General features: G+C 52.2%; 2 protein-coding genes across 6 annotated transcripts; both read right to left on the reverse strand.

The window, feature by feature from the left end:
* Positions 1-7,450: 7,450 nt before the first annotated feature.
* LOC121273939 (zinc finger protein 774-like) lies at positions 7,451-9,545 on the reverse strand. Of its 3 annotated transcripts, none has more exons than XM_041181064.1 (2): positions 9,446-9,545; positions 7,451-8,672 (listed from the first exon to the last, which is right to left on the reverse strand). In XM_041181064.1, exon 2 carries the CDS (start codon positions 8,351-8,353, stop codon positions 7,595-7,597), a length of 759 nt encoding a protein of 252 aa, XP_041036998.1. In that variant the 5' UTR covers positions 8,354-8,672; positions 9,446-9,545; the 3' UTR covers positions 7,451-7,594. The 3 variants fall into 3 exon arrangements, with proteins under 3 accessions (XP_041036998.1, XP_041036999.1, XP_041037000.1); XM_041181065.1 differs by having other exon boundaries at positions 9,461-9,538; XM_041181066.1 differs by lacking the exon at positions 9,446-9,545 and adding an exon at positions 9,063-9,081.
* Positions 9,546-17,064: 7,519 nt separating this feature from the next.
* On the reverse strand, positions 17,065-19,245 carry LOC121273937 (zinc finger protein 774-like). 3 transcript variants are annotated; one of them, XM_041181062.1, is made up of 2 exons: positions 19,160-19,245; positions 17,065-18,406 (listed from the first exon to the last, which is right to left on the reverse strand). In XM_041181062.1, exon 2 carries the CDS (start codon positions 18,063-18,065, stop codon positions 17,223-17,225), a length of 843 nt encoding a protein of 280 aa, XP_041036996.1. In that variant the 5' UTR covers positions 18,066-18,406; positions 19,160-19,245; the 3' UTR covers positions 17,065-17,222. The 3 variants fall into 3 exon arrangements, with proteins under 3 accessions (XP_041036996.1, XP_041036997.1, XP_041036995.1); XM_041181063.1 differs by having other exon boundaries at positions 19,175-19,194; XM_041181061.1 differs by lacking the exon at positions 19,160-19,245 and adding an exon at positions 18,822-19,028.
* Between the last annotated feature and the right edge of the window lie 556 nt (positions 19,246-19,801).

Here is a 19,801-nt window from a genome sequence, read left to right on the forward strand (position 1 = left end):
CCAGACCTGCTGAGTTTTTCCAGGTTTTTGTTTTGGATTTCCAGCATCCGCAGTTTTTTTGTTTTTTTCTCCCTGCATCCAGTCTGTCCAGCCCTGTTAGGATTTTATACGTTTCAACCAGATCCCCTCTCATCCCTTCCAAACTCAGGTGAACACAGGCCCAGTCGAACCAATCTCTCCTCGTACGACAGTCCTGCCATCCCCGGCATTAGCCTAGCGAACCTTCGAAAAGGATGTGAATCTTTGGAATTCTCCACCCCAGGGGTTGCGGATGCTCCATCGTCGCACACATTTAAGGCTGGGATAAGGCAGAGTTTGGTCTCTCGAGGGGTGGGGCGGGGGGAGAGATTAAGGGATACGGGGAGCAGACGGGAAAGCGGAGTTGAAGCCTGAGATCGGCCACGATCTTATTGAATGGCGGAGCAGGTTCAACAGGCTGTGTGGTCTAATCCTGCTCCTCTTGCTTGTGTTTCGTGCTCTCTCCGGACCCCTCACGATTTTGGACACCTCTCTCACATCTCCTCCAAATCTTCTCTGGGAACAGCCCCAGCTTTTCCAATCTATCCACGTAACCGAAGCTCCTCATCCATAGAAAGGTTACAGCACAGAAGGAGGCCATTCATCCCATCTTGTCCATGCCAGCCCGAGGACACCCAGGTGCCCTTTCTAATCCCACCTTCCTGCACCCGGCCCATAGCCATGCAGCTTACAGCACTTAAGATGCAGATCCAGGTACTTTTTAAAGGGTTTAGAGTTTCTGCCTCTACCACCAACTTGGGCAGTGAATTCCAGACACTCATTACCCTCTGCGTAAAAAAGTTCTTCCACATGTCCCCCCTGCACCTCCTGCCACTTAACTTGAATCTATGTCCCCTGGTTCTAGAATTCTCCACCAAGGGAAACTGTCTACTCTACTATTCCCCTCGTAATTTTGTACAGCTCAATCAAGTCACCTCTCAGCCTTCTTTGTTCCAAGGAAAATAACCCCAACCTATCCAATCTCTCCTCGTAACTACACTTTTCTAACCCTGGCAACATTCTTGTAAACCTCCTCTGCACTCTCTCCAGAGCTATTACGTCCTTCCTGTAACGTGGTGACCAGAACTGCACACAATACTCCAGCTCTGGCTTCACCATTCCCGTCAATCTTTTCTGCGCTCTCTCTAATCCCTTCACAACCTTCCCAGAGCGTGGTCCCAGAATTGGAGACGCAACAGCCCAGCTGAGGATGAACTACAGCTTTACGAAGATTCACCATAATAAAGTCCTTGCTTTTGTGTTCTGTGCCCCCATTAATAAAGACAAGGATCCCGCAGGCTTTTATTACAGCCTCATAAAGATGCACCGTATTGCCAGTGAGTCGTATATAAACTCTCGTCCTATCTTAGAGACAAGGACCTGACACACTGATCGTTTAAACACATCTGACTTATTTAACATATCCAGAATATTAATCTCCGGCCCAGTTACAGGGACTATTAACATCAGCAGAAACAGACCCCAAGTGTCGGAATGAACCTGGTTCAGTCCTGGATGTGATTAACAGCAGCAACGACAGCAGAGTCCAGCCCCTGGAATCACTTAAGATAAAAGCAAAATTCTGCGGATGCTGGAAATCTGAAATAAAACCTGAAAACGCTGGACAAACCCAGCAGGCCTGGCAGCCACATCTGTGGAGAGAAAAACAGGGTCAACGTTTCGGGTCCGTCTGACTCCCGAGTCATATATGGACTCGATACGTTAACCCTGTTTCCACCCCCTCCACGGATGTGGCTGCCGGACCTGCTGGGTTTGTCCGGCGTTTTCTGTTCCCATCCGTGTAAAAATAAACCCTCCCCACCAAAATATAAACAATCAGAAAGGCAACTTCAATCACAGGTCAGACACAGTTTCACGCTCTATCTATTCCCCTCGTAATTTTGTACACCTCAATCAAGTCACCTCTCAGCCTTCTTTGTTCTAAGGAAAATAACCCCAACCTATCCAATCTCTCCTCGTAGCTACACTTTTCTAACGGATGTGACGTATGCAGCCGAGTTAGAGTCAGCGACATGAAAATAGAGAGCTGTAGTTCCTCAAAATAATTCAGAGATGTTGCCGAGCTTCATAAAATCCATCAATGGAGCCTATGGTAGTGTACTTTGTTTGCTCAGGTTTAAGATTCTGCATAAGATCGGGTATCCAACTGGTAAAAGAGGGCAGGGCAGACTGTTTCCAGCTTTAATAGAACAATGCGTCCAGCCCTGTGATCACTGGTGAACTCGTGGGTACAGTAGCCCAGTGTTTGTGACTTAAGCGAATCCCCCTTTCCACGCAGTGGGAGGACCTCCCCTCAGCGTGAACCAGCCGGTGCATCGACGGCTTGAATGACGTTCCCGTCCTTGTCAGGCAGCCGAGCCGTCTCTCCTCAGCGCCGAGTGCACTGCCGGACCACCAGTTCTGCAGAGCGTGGGCTGCCACTCCCGGCCCGTCGCCCTGCTCCCCCACTAAGTCAGGGTCCCATGACTGCTGTGACCACCGACCCCGGCGGGTGCCTCAGCAGGCCGCAGGGCCGAGCGTCCCTGAACCCCCTTCCCGCACTCGGGGCAGGCGAAGGGCCTCTCCCCGGTGTGGAGCCACCGGTGGGTCAGCAGGTGCTGCGACTGGGCGAACCCCTTCCCGCACTCGGGGCAGGCGAAGGGCCTCTCCCCCGGTGTGGAGTTGCCGGTGCTTCCGCAGGACGGACGGGTGGCCGAAGCCCTTCCCGCACTCCGGGCAGGCGTACGGCCTCTCCCCCGGCGTGAACCAACTGATGCGTCCGCAGGCTGGCCAGCCGAGTCAACCCCTTCCCGCACACGGGGCAGGCGAACGGCCTCTCCCCCCGGTGTGAACCCGCCGGTGGGTTTTCAGCTGGGAGGGGTAGTTGAAGCCCTTCCCACACTCGGCGCAGGCGTGCGGCCTCTCCGCATTGTGGACCCGCTGGTGGGAGGAGCAAGCGAACCCCCTTCCCGCACACGCGGCAGGCGAATGGCCCCGGTGTGAACCCCCCGGTGTGTCTGCAGGGTGGACAGTTCACTGAACCCCTTCCCGCACTGGGAGCAGGCGTGCGGCCTCTCCCCGGTGTGACTGCGCCGATGATTCTCCAGTGCAGACAGTGAACGAAATCCCCTGCCACAGTCTGCGCATTTCCACGGTTTCTCCATGGCGCGGGTGTCCTTGTGTCCCTCCCTCCAGGTTGGAAGCTCAGTCGCAGCACCTGATCAGTCTCTCCTCACTGTGAATGGTGATGTTTTTCTCAGGCTGTGTAACTGGTGAAAGCTCTTCCCACAGTCGGTGCGCTGGAAACACTCCCACTCGGGTTTGTGTGTGTGTGTGTGCGTCTCGGTGCTTTTTCAGTCACCCTGATGTTTGAAACCTTTTCCCCGCAGACGGAACAGGCAAACCCTTCTCCTATCACATTCACAGGCCGATGATATTCCGGTCCTGACAAACCAAGCGAATCGTGGAACTTATCTTTGGTCTGAGTTTCCTGTCTGCCAATCCTCCCCTTCCTGATACCCTGCAAAAAGTTTACAAAGCTCATCACTGTGAGCGCGGGATAGAAGTTCACAACAGACCATTCTAAGTTCTGTGCAACTTTCCCCCAGCCCTTCGCTTTCCTCGAGAACCAGCCCCCTCCCTCCAATTTAAGACTCTTTCCCGCTTACCCCTATTTCCAACACCGCCCCCGGCCCCCCCACCCCCCGTCCTTATTGAGGTTCTGCCTTATACTCACCTCAGGACCCTACCCCACTTTGACCCCCTCACTGGATGTGTTTTCTTCCCCTTTCAGAGAGCCTACCCATTAGCCCCGCCCCCCCCCCACCCCCCAAACCAATTTAGAGCACACCCCACCAGTTCATAACTTTCTTGTCCTGGCAATGCCGGAGACACTGAAGGAGTCTGTCTGCCCGTCCTCCACCGCCATCCTGGCCTGAACCTCTACAGGTAAACGACAACAACGGCGTTCCCAACATTGGCTCCTCGTTTCTAAGTCCAAAAATTAAAACGTCCAGTCCAGATCACAATTCATGTTTCCCCCCAACCCCGCCCCCCCCGAATTCCACAAATAATTTATCTTTTCTTTTTAAAACCTGCACAACAAATCCGCATTTTGTTAGCAGTGAAAAGTAGTCCATCCCCAAGAGAGGGGGATTTGTGGCGCAGTGAGGAGCACCCACCCCCAACCCTCCCACCCCCTCCCTCGTCTCTGGGCCAGAAGCTCCGGGCCAGAGTCTTACTTCGGGACCCGATGGCTACGGGGAGGGGCGTTCGTAACGTGGGGCCAAGGCGGGTTGTCCGGCAAATCCTTCCGGAGCGGCGGGCAGCAGCCGCTCAGAGGGGTCCCTTGCACGCGGCACTTCAGCCAGGGCAGGAATCATGGGCCAGTCCGGCGCAGGTCCGTGGTCAGCCTGGGGACAGTCCCCGGAGGAAAAGGAGCAGGGCAGTCCTGTCCCATTGCGCCTGCGCTGGGCCAAGAGCCACCCAAAACGGGATTGGCACAAGACCCATCCCATTTCTACCTCCCCTCAGCACCAAGGAAGAGTCAATGCTGGACCCAAAACCTTGGTCCCTGTGCTCCCCTCTTTGCACAGAGGCTGCCAGACCTGCTGACTTTCTCCAGCACCCTCTGTTTCTGCAGCAAACCTGGGAGTGCCCACCTCACAGTGGGGGGGAGGGATTTCCAGTGTCCACACCCACCCACCCCCCAACCGGACTCCGCGATTGGTCGGAGGACCTCTGGGTCCTCCGGCCCGAGCCACGATCGCCATTGGATCAGACAGCCGTCCATCAGCCCCGCGCGCGTCGGCGTCACCATCCACACATTCAGTTCGCCGCCGGGGGCAGGGCGAAGGGGGTGGGGGGGGGGTAGGGACGGGAGGAAAGTCCCGCCCCCCTCCCGCACTCCCCCATGGCTCGAAGGACCAAACGGTCCTCCGGCTAGAGCCACAATCAGCATTGGCTCAGAGAGCCGTCAGTCACCCGGCGCGTCGGCGTCACTGTCCACACGTTCAGTACGCCGCCGGGGAAGAGGAGCAGGAGGCAGTGGAGCCGGAGCGAAGAACCTAAAGTTGAGAATGACGGAAACCGTTCAGCGAGTACTGTTAGAGGTTAAGGGAGGAGATGCTTGAGTTTAAAAGGACTAATGTAACACTCTCTGTATAAACCACCCCCTCCACAGCAACGCCGGCAGACAACCGGCTTCGAGGCCGGCGGCCTGTGTTACCATAGGAACCGGCCGCCATCTTGGGGGTGAGAGGAGGGCGGCCGGCTGGGTCAAAGCGCATGCGCCGCCGCCATGTTATGGCAGGTGACAATGAGTGGGCGGGACTTACGGTTCCCAACTTTAGTCCCAGTGCCCGGGAGGGACAATCATTGACTCCCAGGGATTTCATTCTCATTCTGCACAAAACCCACCCCCACAAACACCCTCACACATACACACAGGGTGGTTTCCTCAACAACATGTTCCCTCTTTCCTGAGCTGAAGGCACTGACATTACTATTTGATGAGGCAGCGACCCTTGTGCACAAATGTCCACTCTCCAGACCTGAGCCAGAAACAGGAGGAGGACATTCAGCCCCTCTTCAGTCCTTGAAGTGGGTGACAGCTGACATCTACTTTGACTCCCTTTGCATGTTTGTTGCTCCATCAGCAGCACGGTCTGCCGAGGGAGTATGAGCAGCTGGGGGAGAAATTGAAAAGCCCATTGCCACCACGGTAACAACCCCTGGATTACAACCCGGGCCTTGGGCTCATTGGCATACCCTGAATCTGATCAGAGATGTGAATGCATGGCTCAATAAGTGTGGGAAATACTTGGAATCATTAGGGGCTGGCACCAGTACTGCAGAGAGGACAGAACTGATGGGACAGTCTTGGCCATGACCAGTGTTCTGCTGCGTGGTACGACTCTGGGTGTTGGGGGGTCTTTAAAAATAAATAAGGAGATGGTTCACAGGACGAGAGGTTTGGAAAACGAGTCTCCTGACTGCCTCTCGTCTCGCTCTGTTTTCAATCTCCCGACTTCCTCCCCTCTCGTGCTGATTTCAATCCCCCGACTGCCTCTGCACTCACTCTGTTTTCAATCTCCCGACTTCCTCCCCTCTCGCTCTGTTTTCAATCTCCCGACTACCTCTCCAGTAGCCCTGTATTCAATCTCCCGACTGCCTCTGCACTCACTCTGTTTTCAATCTCCCGACTGCCTCTCCTCTCGCTCTGTTTTCAATCTCCCGACTGCCTCTCCACTCGGTTTGTGTTCAATCTCCCGAGAGCCTCTCCTCTTGCGCTGATTTCAATCTCCCGACTGCCCCTCCACTCTCTCTGTTTACAATCTCCCGACAGCTTCTCCTCTCGCGCTGATTTCAATCTCCCGACTGCCCCTCCACTCTCTCTGTTTTCAATCTCCCGACTGCGTCACCACTTGCCCTGTTTTCAATCTCCCGACTGCCTCTCCTCTCGCTCTGTTTTCAATCACCCGACTGCGTCACCACTTGCCCTGTTTTCAATCTCCCAACAGCCTCTCGTCTCGCGCCGTTTTCAATCTCCCGACTGCCTCTCCTCTTGCTCTGTTTTCAATCTCCCGACTGCCTCTCCTCTCGCCCTGTTTTCAATCTCCTGACTGCCTCTCCTGTAGCTCTGTTTTCAATCTCCCAACTTCCTCTCCACTCGCTCTGTTTTCAATCTCCCGACTGCCTCTCTTCTCGCGCTGATTTCAATCTCCCAATGGTTTTTATATCATTAAAGCAAAAAGCTTCGGATGCTGGAAATCAAAAACAAAAGTACCTGGAAAAACTCAGCAGGCCTGACAGCATCTATGGAGAAGAGCACAGTTAACATTTCGAGTCCGAATTACTCTTCATCAGAACTGAGGGAAAATAGAAAAGAGGTGAAATATAAGCTGGTTTAAGGCCAATGATAGGTGAAGATTGCCAAAAGATGTCAGAGACAAAAGGACAAAGAGGTGTTGAAGGTGGTGATATTATTTAAAGGAATGTGATAATTAAGGGTATGAAGCAGGACGAGCAAGGTACAAATTGCCCTAGTTGGGTTGGGGTGAAGGAATCAAAAAATGTTAAAAGGTAGAGAAAAAACAATGGATGGAAATACATTTAAAAATAATGGAAATAGATGGGAATAGAAAAATCTATATAAATTTATTGGAAAAAGGAGGATCAGAAAGGTAGTGGGGATGGAGGAGAGAGTTCATGATCTAAAGTTGTTCAACTCAATATTCAGTCCGGAAGGCTGTAAAGTGCCTAGTTGGAAGATAACAGCCTGGCAAAGGTAGCAGCAATGAGTCATATACAAGCCCCGGTCTTTTTTTTTAATTCATTCATGGGATGTGGGCTTCACTGGCTGGGCCAGCATTTATTACGATGTTCGTCTTAGAGACAACAAGGACCTGACACACTGATTGTTTAGACACGTCTGATTTATTTCACATATCCAGAATATTAACCTCCGGCCCAGTTACAAGGATTATTACCATGAGCAGAAACAGACCCCAACTGTCAGGATGAACCTGGTTCAGTCCTGGATGTGATTAACAGCAGCAGAATCCAACCCCCAGAATCACTTGTGAACCCGCTGGTGGGTCAGCAGGCTGGACGACTGAGTGAACCCCTTCCCACACACGGAACAGGTGAACGGCCTCTCCCCGGTGTGAACGCGCTGGTGTCTCAGTAGGTGTTGTGACTGAGTGAACCCCTTCCCACACACGGGGCAGGTGAAGGGCCGCTCGCCCGTGTGGACTCGCTGGTGTGTCAGCAGGTTGAACGATGTTCTGAATCTCTTCGCGCAGTGAGAGCAACTGTACGGTCTCTCCTGAGCGTGAACGCGTTGGTGGAGCATCAGTTCCTTGGAGTTCTGAAAGCCATCGCCACAGTCGGAGCATTTAAAAGACCTCCCACTGGCGTGGCTGCCACGGTGTTTCAGCAGGCTGGATAGCTGAGTGAACCCCTTCCCACACATGGAGCAGATGAACGGCCTCTCCCCGGTGTGAAGCCGCTGGTGGGTCAACAAGTTGGACGACTGAGTGAATCGCTTCCCACACACGGAGCAGATGAACGGCTTCTCCCCGGTGTGAACCCGCCGGTGCTTCCGCAGGGTGGCTGACTCAGTGAATCCCTTCCCGCACTCAGAGCAGATGAACGGCCTCTCCCCGGTGTGAACCCGCTGGTGGGTCTGCAGGGTTGATGAATCACTGAATTTCTTCGCACACACGGAGCAGGTGAACGGCCTCTCCCCGGTGTGGCTGCGACGGTGAATTTCCAGCTGGGAGGGGTAACTAAATCCCTTCCTGCAGTCCGCACATTTCCACGGTTTCTCCATGGTGTCTGTCCAGCTTGGGCAATCAGTTGAACGCTCGTCCACACACAGACTCTGTGAATGGTGCGATTTTTTCTCAAGCCGTACAACTGGTTAAAGGCCTTTACCTCAGTCAATTCACTGGAAACACTCTCACTTGGGTGTGTGTGTGTCGGTGCTTTTCCAGTCACACCGATGTTTGAAATCTTTTCCCACAAACAAACATTTCTCCTTCCAGATTTAAATATTAAATCCTGATGAATCAAGTGACTCAGTCAGATCTTGGCACGATCTTTGATTTGAGTTTGAGTTTCCCGTCTACAATTCCTCCCGTTCTAATACCCTGCAAAAAGGAGTTTGCAAAAGTCATCATTGCAAGTATAGGATAGAAATTCAGAGCAGGCAATTCTTGTTTCTATGCAACCTTCTTCCCCTGCACCCCCCCATCCTTTCTGTTCTCAGGGAGCTTGCTCCTTACCCCCAGTTTAGGGCTTAGCCCACCAATTTTTACTATCCTGCCCTTTCACCACCCCAGAATCTTTGGGAGTCTGTCCATCTTGAATTAAACATCTAGAAATAGTAATAATGACTTTCCCATCATGAACCTTTGTCATTTCACTTGTAAAGGTCAAAAAGTTTGCTCCAAATCAAATTAATTCGACATTTTTAAAAAAAAAATTCTAAATAAATCTGCAATGTGTTAAAAATGTGAAAAATAAAATCCCAATTGAACCTCCTGAGTAACTGAGAGCTTCTTGGACAAAGGAGGCCACCCACTCCAACCAAGGGGCGGGAGGAGAAAGGGAGCATCAGGCACCGCCCTCTGTGATTGGTTGGAGGACCTCCTGGTCCTCCGAGCCGAGCCCCCCCATCGCCATTGGTCCAGACCGCCGTCAATCATCTGCGCCTCGACGTCACGTCCGCACGTTCGGCTCCTCGTCGCCGTCGCCGCCGCCTCCAGTGGAGGAGGGCGGGGTAAATGGAGCCGGAAGGGAAGAGATCCAGAGGCCGAGGCGAATGACGGAAACCTCTCAGCCGGTCAGCGAGCACCTTTTGGGGTTGGATGGCGGGGGGGATAAGGGAGAAGCTCCTACAATTTGAAAGCACAATTCTTACAATTTAAACTCCTACCGAGGCTGCGCCGGCAGATAACCGGCTCCGAGGCAGGAGGCCAGCGTCACCATGGGAACCGGGCCGCCATCTTGGGGATCGGCGGTAGGTGGATCAGGGCGCATGCGCACCCGCCACCATTTTAAGGCAGGGAAAGAATGAGTGGGCGGGGCTTGTGGTTCCCAACTTTGGTCCCAGTGCCCGGGAGGGACAACCACTGACTCCCAGGGATTTCATTCTCATTCTGCACAAAACCCACCCTCACAAACACCCTCACACTCACACACACAGGGGGGTTTCCTCAACAACATCCCTCTTGCTCAGACTGAAGGCACTGACATGACAATTTGATGGGGTGCCACGTTGAAGTGCCCATTCGCTACGAGTAATGGGCTCGCATGATGTTTATCGTTGTCATCCTGTCCCCGTAGCTAGTCTTGAACTTAAAGCCATTGTATATGGGGAGTATTGATTGGTTCGCATAATTGCATCGATTGCTGCCTTCCTGCCTTAGTAGTTAGTTGTGATTATTTCTGCAAGATTTTGATGGCTTTAGTTTAATGTAAGATGAAGTCTTTCTCTGGGTTGATTGTTTTAAAGGGAAGAACGCGTATTCTGTCTCCTCTCGTTTTTTTCAGGCAACAATCCACACTGCACTCAACAAACCCGGGCACATCCAGTCCCAGGTCTTCATGGGCCTAGCCTCCTGTCTGCAGGGTTCTACACTTAACTCAGCAGTTGGGTCCTCTGCCATAAAAGTCCAAAAGTCATATCCTTGTTGATGATACGAAAAATGTGGGAACTTTGAGAACCCTTCAGCACCTCACCCCGCCCCCCCCCCGCCAGTGATACTTAAACCTTGCTTCAAGTATCATACTGGGAAAAAAAACAAAATTCCCGACCCTCCATAGTCAATCTTCTCCTGTAATTACCTATCTAAGATCTCATGACACGTACATTCCCCATTCTTTAAAATGTGGGGTACGTAAGCATGCGTAGGCAAAGTACAGTTATTTACATACATCCAAACATTTAGGGGGTCCAACACCCCACCTGCTGCACATACATCTTTATTAACAGAAAACAACACGTAAAAGCCTTCCTTAAAAATAACCGAACACAAAGAAACAACAATCTTTTTTCAGGAACACACAAAAAAATATATATGAAAGGTTCAAACAGGTGTATCTCTTTCCACCTGAGCATAATGCTTCTTCCAGGTCCTTTCGTTTTGGAACTCTAGGATTTTGCCTTTTCCCTGGCACTGAGAGCACAACAGGTACAACACTATTCCCAGCTGGCAAATCACAAGGATGTGGGAAGCCATTCTGACCCATGAAGGGACCTCTAGGTTTTCGAAAATGTCCCACCAGGGTGGGACTGTGACACCTTGAATCTCTCCTTCTGTTGCGGGTGTTTTCTGTTCCAAAGAATAGAAATACTTTTTGTGATATGATAACTCTACAGCTTTTAGTAGTTTAGTAAGATGTTCTGGTAGAGGGGGAATTTTGTAACCGAAATGTGTGACAGAGCTCTGCAGGTTGGTAACGTTTTCCCCAACAGTGAGGTGAACAGTGGAGGGTTGAGGAATGGGCACAGTCCGTTCTTGGGCCGCTTGAACTTCTGCCTCGGGTTTAAAACAAAAACTGCTGTCACTTACCGGACACCGGATGTGCTGTCCAAGCTGGTAGTGGGGCGCACTTGTGGTGACACAATATGTCCCACCCCCTATACATGCTACCTGTGGGGGGAACATGGCCTTGTGCCATTACCTCCATGGTACAGTTTATAGGCCGTGCACCAGCAGTTTTAAACCCGCACTGTGGGCTGGAATAGGCGTTCAAGTGCTGGGGACACAGAACTACTACGTGTGCACCCCGGCTCCGGCGCCCAGAGAGGTCTGTACCTGTCATCGTGTGCTCCCACTTTATGACGTAAGGTGGGACCGCTGCGGAACGGACGTGTGCACCCCCTTGAATGACTCCAATGTTCTCCACCCTATATACCGGTGCAGGTCGGGCTGTCCCACCCCCATGACTGGCATCCTCACTACTATACCCATGATGGTGTGGTTGGAGCGCCCACAATCTGCTGGGACTGGGTAGGCTTCAGTGGCTAGGCGGAACTGACACGGGCTGAGTGAATTCTCAAATGGGTGGGAGGGCTGCGAGGTGCTTGTTGCTGATCCAGGAGGGGACTAAGCCTTGCTTTAAATCCTCCAGGTTGCTGCGGCCCTCGCCCAGCAATCATGCCCCGTCCAGCACGCACACCTCACTCTGTGCAGCCTGGTCTGATGCATTCCTATCCTCTCGAATGAGTGCATTCACTGTTTTGGCGTGCCTTTCCAACTCAGCAATAATCTCCTTCAACTGGACCGTCATGGCCTGGTCCTCGTGTAGCTCGGAGCCTATCACTGTGTTCTCCTCTGTTAAGATTTTTCATAATTGTGTTTTTAAACTGTTTATTTGTGTCTGCAATTCTATGTCATCCGGACTGTTTATCACAGAGGATCCTGTATTATGTGCTGTGAAAACATCATTCCAGGTTCCCCTTCTTTGTCTCCCCGCATTGCTAAAGTGTGGGAAGTGTACAGTTCTGTTTTGTCCACAGTGGCAAAATCGAACTCGTAGAATTTCCTGAACATTTTTCTTAACAGGGCCCGGCACAGCTGCTCTGTCTCCTTGGGGCACCACTCAGGTAAGTGTACCTCTGTGAGGTTTAGAATCACGGAAGCTACCGCACAGTGTACCCCCCGGTATGGCACCTTTTCGGTCGGCACTAGTACCAGCCCATTCCCTGGTCCCTTGGTGGGGGCAGGGCACTTCTCCGTATGTGTCCTTACTGTCGGGGCCGTGGGCAGGGGCTTTTGGGGCGCGTGCCACGAGTTCAGTGGCCTTAACTGAGGCTGGAGAGGATGGGGTTATGCAAGTGTGTAAGTGGGAATTCCATTCCACCCCCTTCCCCTTGTCCAGCCATGCTGCGGAAAAGATAATGGATACACCCGTGGGGCAGGTCTTCTGTGCGATCCCCACATGCAGACATAGATTGTCTGTTCTGATTTCCACCGCTTGTCCCAGCACACGCTTATCGCCCCCCACTCCCCCCCCAACCCCCGGGCAATGGTTCCCAATAATGGTCCGATTGGTGTCGTTCCCTAGTCACTCTCAGTCAGCTGTACCGTCCCCCATGTCTCTGCTCAGCTTCCTGAACCACCACCACCTTCCCCGGGGGAATCTGTCCTCTGCAGGTCAGGCACACGCCTTTCCCCTCAGTGACCCCGACCTGTGTGGCCACGACCTGTCTGCTGGGGCAGGGGGAGGGAGGCCTCCCCTGTGTGTGAACCCGGTCTGACTGGAGTATCGGGTGGAGTTAGATCCCAGCCCCTCTGGCCATCTTCCCACGTGGGAGTAGGTAGTAAACTCCTCCGCGTTACCTTCGCTGCCCCTCGCAGTCACAACCGGTGCTCTCTCTTCCCTGAGCGCCCAAAAAATGTGGGAGTCCTCCACGTCACCTCGCCTCCCAGCGGCCATTCCTATCAGGGCGAGTAGGAGTATGCCCCCCCACCGCCCCCCCATCCTATCGAAATCCTTTCTGTAGGGAGACATAAGAGCGTATACCCAGGTACCGAACGGATTCGCTGGCTTGGGTAAAGCATAGTCGAGGCTTGGAACCTCAACTCAATAGAAACACTCTGAAACAATAACGCTTAAACTACCAACCACCTTATTTAAAATTTAACCAAAACACCCTAATTTAACAATCTCAGAATTAAATAACAGAAGCTATGTACATCCACCGCCCGTCCCCAGGCGGCCAGGTTAATCCCTGTTCGGGCTACAGCACACTACTCCCTTCGGTGTGGCCGCCCTGTCCTGTCCCTTTGGTCCCTCACAGCCTGCGCCTGCTGGCTGGAGACCTCTGTCCTCAGATCGATCCCTGACTTGAGGGGCTGCCCTTTTAAACTGGGGAGCCGGTGACCACGGTTTCTTTGGCCGCGGCGTTCGTGGGGACCTTCCAGGGACTCTGGCTGGTGGGGGGGGCGGTTTTCTGGCTGGTGGGTCTTCAACCCGAGACACCGCCCCCTCTTGTGCGGTCTGTGGAATCTCCACTGCCGCTGGCTGGGGGTTTCTATCCTCAGGCCGTACCTCTTCTAAACCTGTGTCAGGGGGCAGGTGACTCTCTGCCCTCAGGTCCCACCTCATCTGAGTCCCAGATGAGCGGGGGAAGAGTGTCCCCAAACGGTGGGTTGGGACGGCCCTTCCCTTAAAACAAGCCGCTGCGCCTGCTTGTGCAGTCTGTGAGTTTGCTCCTGCTGCAGGCTGAGGATTTTTAGCCTCAGACCTTGCCCCAACTGGCTGTCCCCTTCTCTCGGATTTAAACGACTTACAATTGGTTAACGTGGAACCTTTTGGTGCGCCGGGGCAGCTTTATGGTGTATACCATGGGGCTTGCCTTATCTACAATGCTGCCGGGCCCCATCTATAATGGTGCTAGATTGCCTACCCGAGCAGAATTCCCTGGGAAGTCGACCTGGGCTGCACTAGGGGTTATGAGGCACACCATGCCTTTTGCCGCCCTTGGAGCAAGGTTCAGACTCTCTATCTGCTTCTGGCAGGGGCCAAGGTCTGCATCCTCAAACCCCTGCGCGCTTACTATCTTGTCGGCTGCCTGTAAGCCTTTTACTTTCTCCCCCTGCTCTCTTACTTGTCTCACTAGGCGGGCATTCTTTCCCCGCAACCCCAGCTCACTGTTCTTGGACTCGGTGACCTGACACTGTAAATATTCCTGCTGGGTCTTATGCTTCCCCCACTAACTGCACCCTTTCCTGGTTCAGAGCCTGCAATGCTAACAGTAACCTCTCCCCTGCTAGGGCCTTTGTTTGGGCTTTCAGGGCTGACTCCCGAATCTCAGCTGCCTGGGGCTTCGACCAGCCAGTCCAAAAGCTGGATCTCTTTTTTGAAGCACATCAGCCAGGCTGCCTTTTCTAAGGAGAAGAAAAGAGTTGACGTTTCGAGTCCTCATGACCCTTTGACAGAACTTGAGTTCGAGTCCAAGAAAGAGTTGAAATATAAGCTGGTTTAGGGGGTGTGTGTGTGTGGGGTTGGGGTGGGGGGGCGGGGGGGGGGGGGCGGCGGGTGGCGGGGAGAGAGAGAGAACTCTTCCCTCTCTCTCTCCCCCCCACCCCCACACACCTTAAACCAGCTTATATTTCAGCTCTTTCTTGGACTCAAACTCAAGTTCTGTCGAAGGGTCACGAGGACTCGAAACGTCAACTCTTTTCTTCTCCGCCGATGCTGCCAGACCTGCTGAGTTTTTCCAGGTAATTCTGTTTTTGTTTTGGATTTCCAGCATCCGCAGTTTTTTTTTTGTTTTTATGCCTTTTCTAAGGATTTTTTTATGATCCTTCCCTTCTGTCCATTCAGCTGCCGCATCTACCGGACGCCAAGCCTTTAACAGATTAGTGACCCATTTTTTTTTCCATATTCGCCTTACTGAACACATAATTTGAAATCCTCTCTTCCAAATCAGTGTCCAGTGCATCGCATCCCTTTGGCCAAGGCCCTGCCGCGGTCACCATTATGTAGGGGGTGGTGGTGGTGTGTGTGTGTGTCAGCTTCACCTCTGACTTCTGAGCGGTTCGAATCGCTCCCACTCCCTGGATTCTAGACCTTGGACTTATTTGGGGGTGAGACAAGGGTAAGGGGGTTAGTAGCGTGATTTTCCCTCGTTATGCCGTATGTTCCCCGTTCTTAACTAAGTGTACTTTGTAGGTCTGTATAATATCAGTGTAATCCTAATGTTGTAAATTCATTTGTGACTTCAATAAACCCAGTTTTTCTCTTGCACCAAAACCGATTTATTTTAGCACAATTAATTTTGTCACAAGTCTCTCAGTTGAAGGCAAAAGTCACAGTGCATCTCATTATAGAATGACAGAGTGGTTACCGCACAGACATTGGGCCCACCCGCAGAATCACAGAATCTTAATGGCACATAAGGAGGCCATTCGGCGCATCATTCTGTAACGGCTCTCCAAATGAGCACCATGTCCATGTGCCTTTGCCCTGCCTTTTCCCCCATGCCCCTGCACATTGTTTCTATTGAAATAATCATCTATTGCCCTCTTGAATGCCTCAATTGAACCAGTGTCCACCACACTCCCAGACAGTGCATTCCAGACCCGAACCGCTCGCTGTGTGAAAGAGTCTTTTTTTCTCATGTCACACTTGCTTCTTTTGCAAACCATTTGAAATCTGTGCCCTCTCATTCTCGATCCTTTCGTGAGCAGGAACAGCTTTCTCCCGATCGACTCTGTCCAGTCCCCCTCATGATTTCGAACACCTCTATCCGGTCTCCTCTCAGCCTCCTCCTCTCCAAGGAGAACGATCCCGACCTTTCCAATCTACCCTCACGCCTGCTCTCGCCAAGAGCAACTCAGCTCATTTCCCTCTCCTGGAATTTCCCTGCCACGCTGAGAGTTTATTTTCCCTTTTCAGATAACCACCCAATTCCCCTTTGGAAGCCCCGCTGACTCTGCCTCCACCACTCTCAGGCGGTGCACCCTAGATCCTAACCACTCTCTGCATCGGAAGGGTTTTTCCTCGTGTTGCCTTTGCTCCTTCTGGATCATGTCCGTCCTGCCAGCAGGAACAGGTTCTCCTTCCCTCCTCTGCCCGGACCCCTCTTGGTTTCGAGCGCCTCTATCGAACCTCCTCTCAGCTTCCTCTTCTCCGAGGAGAACAGGCCACAGCTTCTGCAAGTCCATTGCACGTAACTGAAGTTCCTCATCCCCGGAACCATTCGCTTGAATCTTGCCCACATCCTCTCTAATGTCGTCACATCCTTCCCAAAGTGTGAGCACCAGGACTCGATGCAACACCCCAGCTGAGGATGAACTGGAGTTTTACCAAAGGCCACTGTAACATCCTTGCTTTTGTGCTCCGTTCTTCCATTAATAAAGACAAGTATCCCAATGGTTTTTATAACATAAAAGCGAAAAACTGTGGATGCTGGAAATCCAAAATAAAAATACCTGGAAAAACTCAGCAGGTCTGGCAGCATCTGCGGAGAGGAGCACAGTTAACATTTCGAGTCCGAATGACTCTTTATCAGAACTGAGGAAAAATAGAAAAGAGGTTAAATATAAGCTGGTTTAAGGGGGGGGTGGGACAGTTAGAGCTGGATAGAGGGTCAGTGCCAGGTGGAGATAAGCAAAAGATGTCACAGACAAAAGGACAAAGAGGTGTTGAAAGTGGTGATATTATCTAAGGGATCGAAATAGGCTAAAAGGTAGAGATAAGACAATAGATGGAAATACATTTAAAAATAATGGAAATGGGTGGGAAAAAAAAAATCTATATAAATTTATTGGAAAAAGGAGGATCAGAAAGGTAGTGGGGATAGAGGAGAGAGTTCATGATCTAAAGTTGTTCAACTCAATATTCAGTCCGGAAGGCTGTAAAGTGCCTACTTGGAAGATAACAGCCTGGTAAAGGTAGCAGCAATGAGTCATATACAAGCCCCGGTCTTTTTTTTTAATTCATTCATGGGATGTGGGCTTCACTGGCTGGGCCAGCATTTATTACGATGTTCGTCTTAGAGACAACAAGGACCTGACACACTGATTGTTTAGACACGTCTGATTTATTTCACATATCCAGAATATTAACCTCCGGCCCAGTTACAGGGATTATTACCATGAGCAGAAACAGACCCCAACTGTCAGGATGAACCTGGTTCAGTCCTGGATGTGATTAACAGCAGCAGAATCCAACCCCCAGAATCACTTGTGAAGTTGCTGGTGGGTCAGCAGGCTGGACGACTGGGTGAACCCCTTCCCACACACGGAACAGGTGAACGGCCTCTCCCCGGTGTGAACGCGCTGGTGTCTCAGTAGGTGTTGCAACTGAGTGAACCCCTTCCCACACACGGGGCAAGTGAAGGGCCGCTCGCCCGTGTGGACTCGCTGGTGTGTCAGCAGGTGGAACGATGTTCTGAACCTCTTTGCGCAGTGAGAGCAGCTGTACGGTCTCTCCTGAGTGTGAACGCGTTGGTGGAGCATCAGTTCCTTGGAGTTCTGAAAGCCATCGCCACAGTCGGAGCATTTAAAAGACCTCCCACTGGCGTGGCTGCCACGGTGTTTCAGCAGGCTGGATAGCTGTGTGAACCCCTTCCCACACTCAGAGCAGGTGAACGGCCTCTCCCCGGTGTGAAGTCGCTGGTGGGTCAACAAGCTGGACGACTGATTGAATTGCTTCCCACACACGGAGCAGATGAACGGCCTCTCCCCAGTATGAACTTGCTGGTGGGTCAACAAATTGGACGACTGAGTGAATCGCTTCCCACACATGGAGCAGATGAACGGCTTCTCCCCGGTGTGAACCCGCTGGTGCTTCCGCAGGGTGGCTGACTGAGTGAACCCCTTCCCACACTCAGAGCAGATGAACGGCCTCTCCCCGGTGTGAACTCGCTGGTGCTTCTGCAGGGTGGATGAATCACTGAATTTCTTCGCACACACGGAGCAGGTGAACGGCCTCTCCCCGGTGTGGCTGCGACGGTGAGTTTCCAGCTGGGAGGGGTAACTAAATTCCTTCCTGCAGTCCGCACATTTCCACGGTTTCTCCATGGTGCTGGCACCCTTGTCTCTCTCCAGCTTGGGCAATCAGTTGAACGCTCGTCCACACGCAGACTCTGTGAACGGTGCGATTTTTTCTCAGGCCGTACAACTGGTTAAAGCCCTTTCCCACAGTCAGTGCACTGGAAACACTCTCACTCGGGTGTGTGTGTGTGTCTCGGTGCTTTTCTAGTTACAACAATGTTTGAAATCTTTTCCCACAGGCAGAACAGACAAACAGTTCTCCTTCCACATTCAAATATTCAAGTCCTGATGAATCAAGTGACTCAATCAGATCTTGGCACGATCTTTGGTTTGAGTTTCCCGTCTACAATTCCTCCCGTTCTGTTACCCTGCAAAAAGGAATTTGCAAAAGTCATCATTGCAGGTATAGGATAGAAATTCAGAGCAGGCAATTCTTGTTTCTATGCAACCTTCTTCCCCTGCACCCCCCCCCCATCCTTTCTGTTCTCAGGGAGCTTGCTCCTTACCCCCAGTTTAGGGCTTAGCCCACCAATTTTTACTATCCTGCCCTTTCACCACCCCAGACTCTTTGGGAGTCTGTCCATCTTGACTTAAACATCTAGAAATAGTAATAATGACTTTCCCAACATGAACCCTTGTCATTTCACTTGCAAAGGTCAAAATGTTTGCTCCAAATCACAATTAATTTTCCATTTTGAAATTAATTCGACATTTAAAAAAAAAACGTTCTAAATAAATCTGCAATGTGTTAATTTATACAGAAAAATAAAAGCCCAGTTGAACCTCCTGAGTAACTGAGAGCTTCTTGCACAAAGGAGGCCACCCACTCCAACCAAGGCGCGGGAGGAGAAAGGGACCATCAGGCACCGCCCTCTGATTGGTTGGAGGATCTCCCGGTCCATCGCCATTGGTCCAGATCGCCGTCAATCATCTGCGCCTCGACGTCACGTCCGCACGTTCGGCTCCACGCCGCCGCCGCCGCCGAGTGGAGGAGGGAGGGGGAAATGGAGCCGGAAGGGAAGAGACTCAGAGGCCGAGGCGAATGACGGAAACCTCTCAGCCGGTCAGCGAGCACCTTTTGGGGGGGGGGGGGGGGGGGTGGATAAGGGAGGTGTTCTTACAATTTAAACTCCTACCGAGGCTGCGCCGGCAGACAACCGGCTGCGAAACTGGCGGCCAGCGTCACCATGGGAACCTGGCCGCCATCTTGGGAATCGGCGGAAGGTGGATCAGGGCGCATGCGCAACCGCCGCCATCTTATGGCCGGAAAGGAATGAGTGGGCGGGGCTTGCGGTTCCCAACTTTGGTCCCAGTGCCCGGGAGGGACAATCATTGTCTCCCAGGGATTTCATTCTCATTCTGCACAAAACCCACCCCCAAAAACACCCTCCCACACACACACACACACACACACAGGGGAGTTTCCTCAACAACAACATGTTCCCTCTTTACTGAGCTGAATAGCAGAACAGTAAAGGACAGGGAACGAGTCCAGTTGGCCCATCGTGTTGTTGCTGGCCCTCCGCAAGAGCTGCTCCCTCTTCCCTGCTGCTCCCCCTGCCCGACCGAAGTCTCATCTTTCCCATGGTTTCCTCTCTCTCAAGACACGGGGCCCGGCCAGCCTCCACCGGCTCCGCACCTTCCACGTCACACACGCTCATGAGAGCTTGGAAACAGGGGCAGGGGATGGGCTGTCCGGCCCCTCGAGACTGCTCGGTCCATCCCGCCCCTCGACCCGCTCGGTCTGTCCGGCCCCTTGAGCC

This window comes from Carcharodon carcharias (genome assembly GCF_017639515.1).
Source record: "Carcharodon carcharias isolate sCarCar2 chromosome 27 unlocalized genomic scaffold, sCarCar2.pri SUPER_27_unloc_5, whole genome shotgun sequence".
Taxonomy (NCBI): domain Eukaryota; kingdom Metazoa; phylum Chordata; class Chondrichthyes; order Lamniformes; family Lamnidae; genus Carcharodon; species Carcharodon carcharias.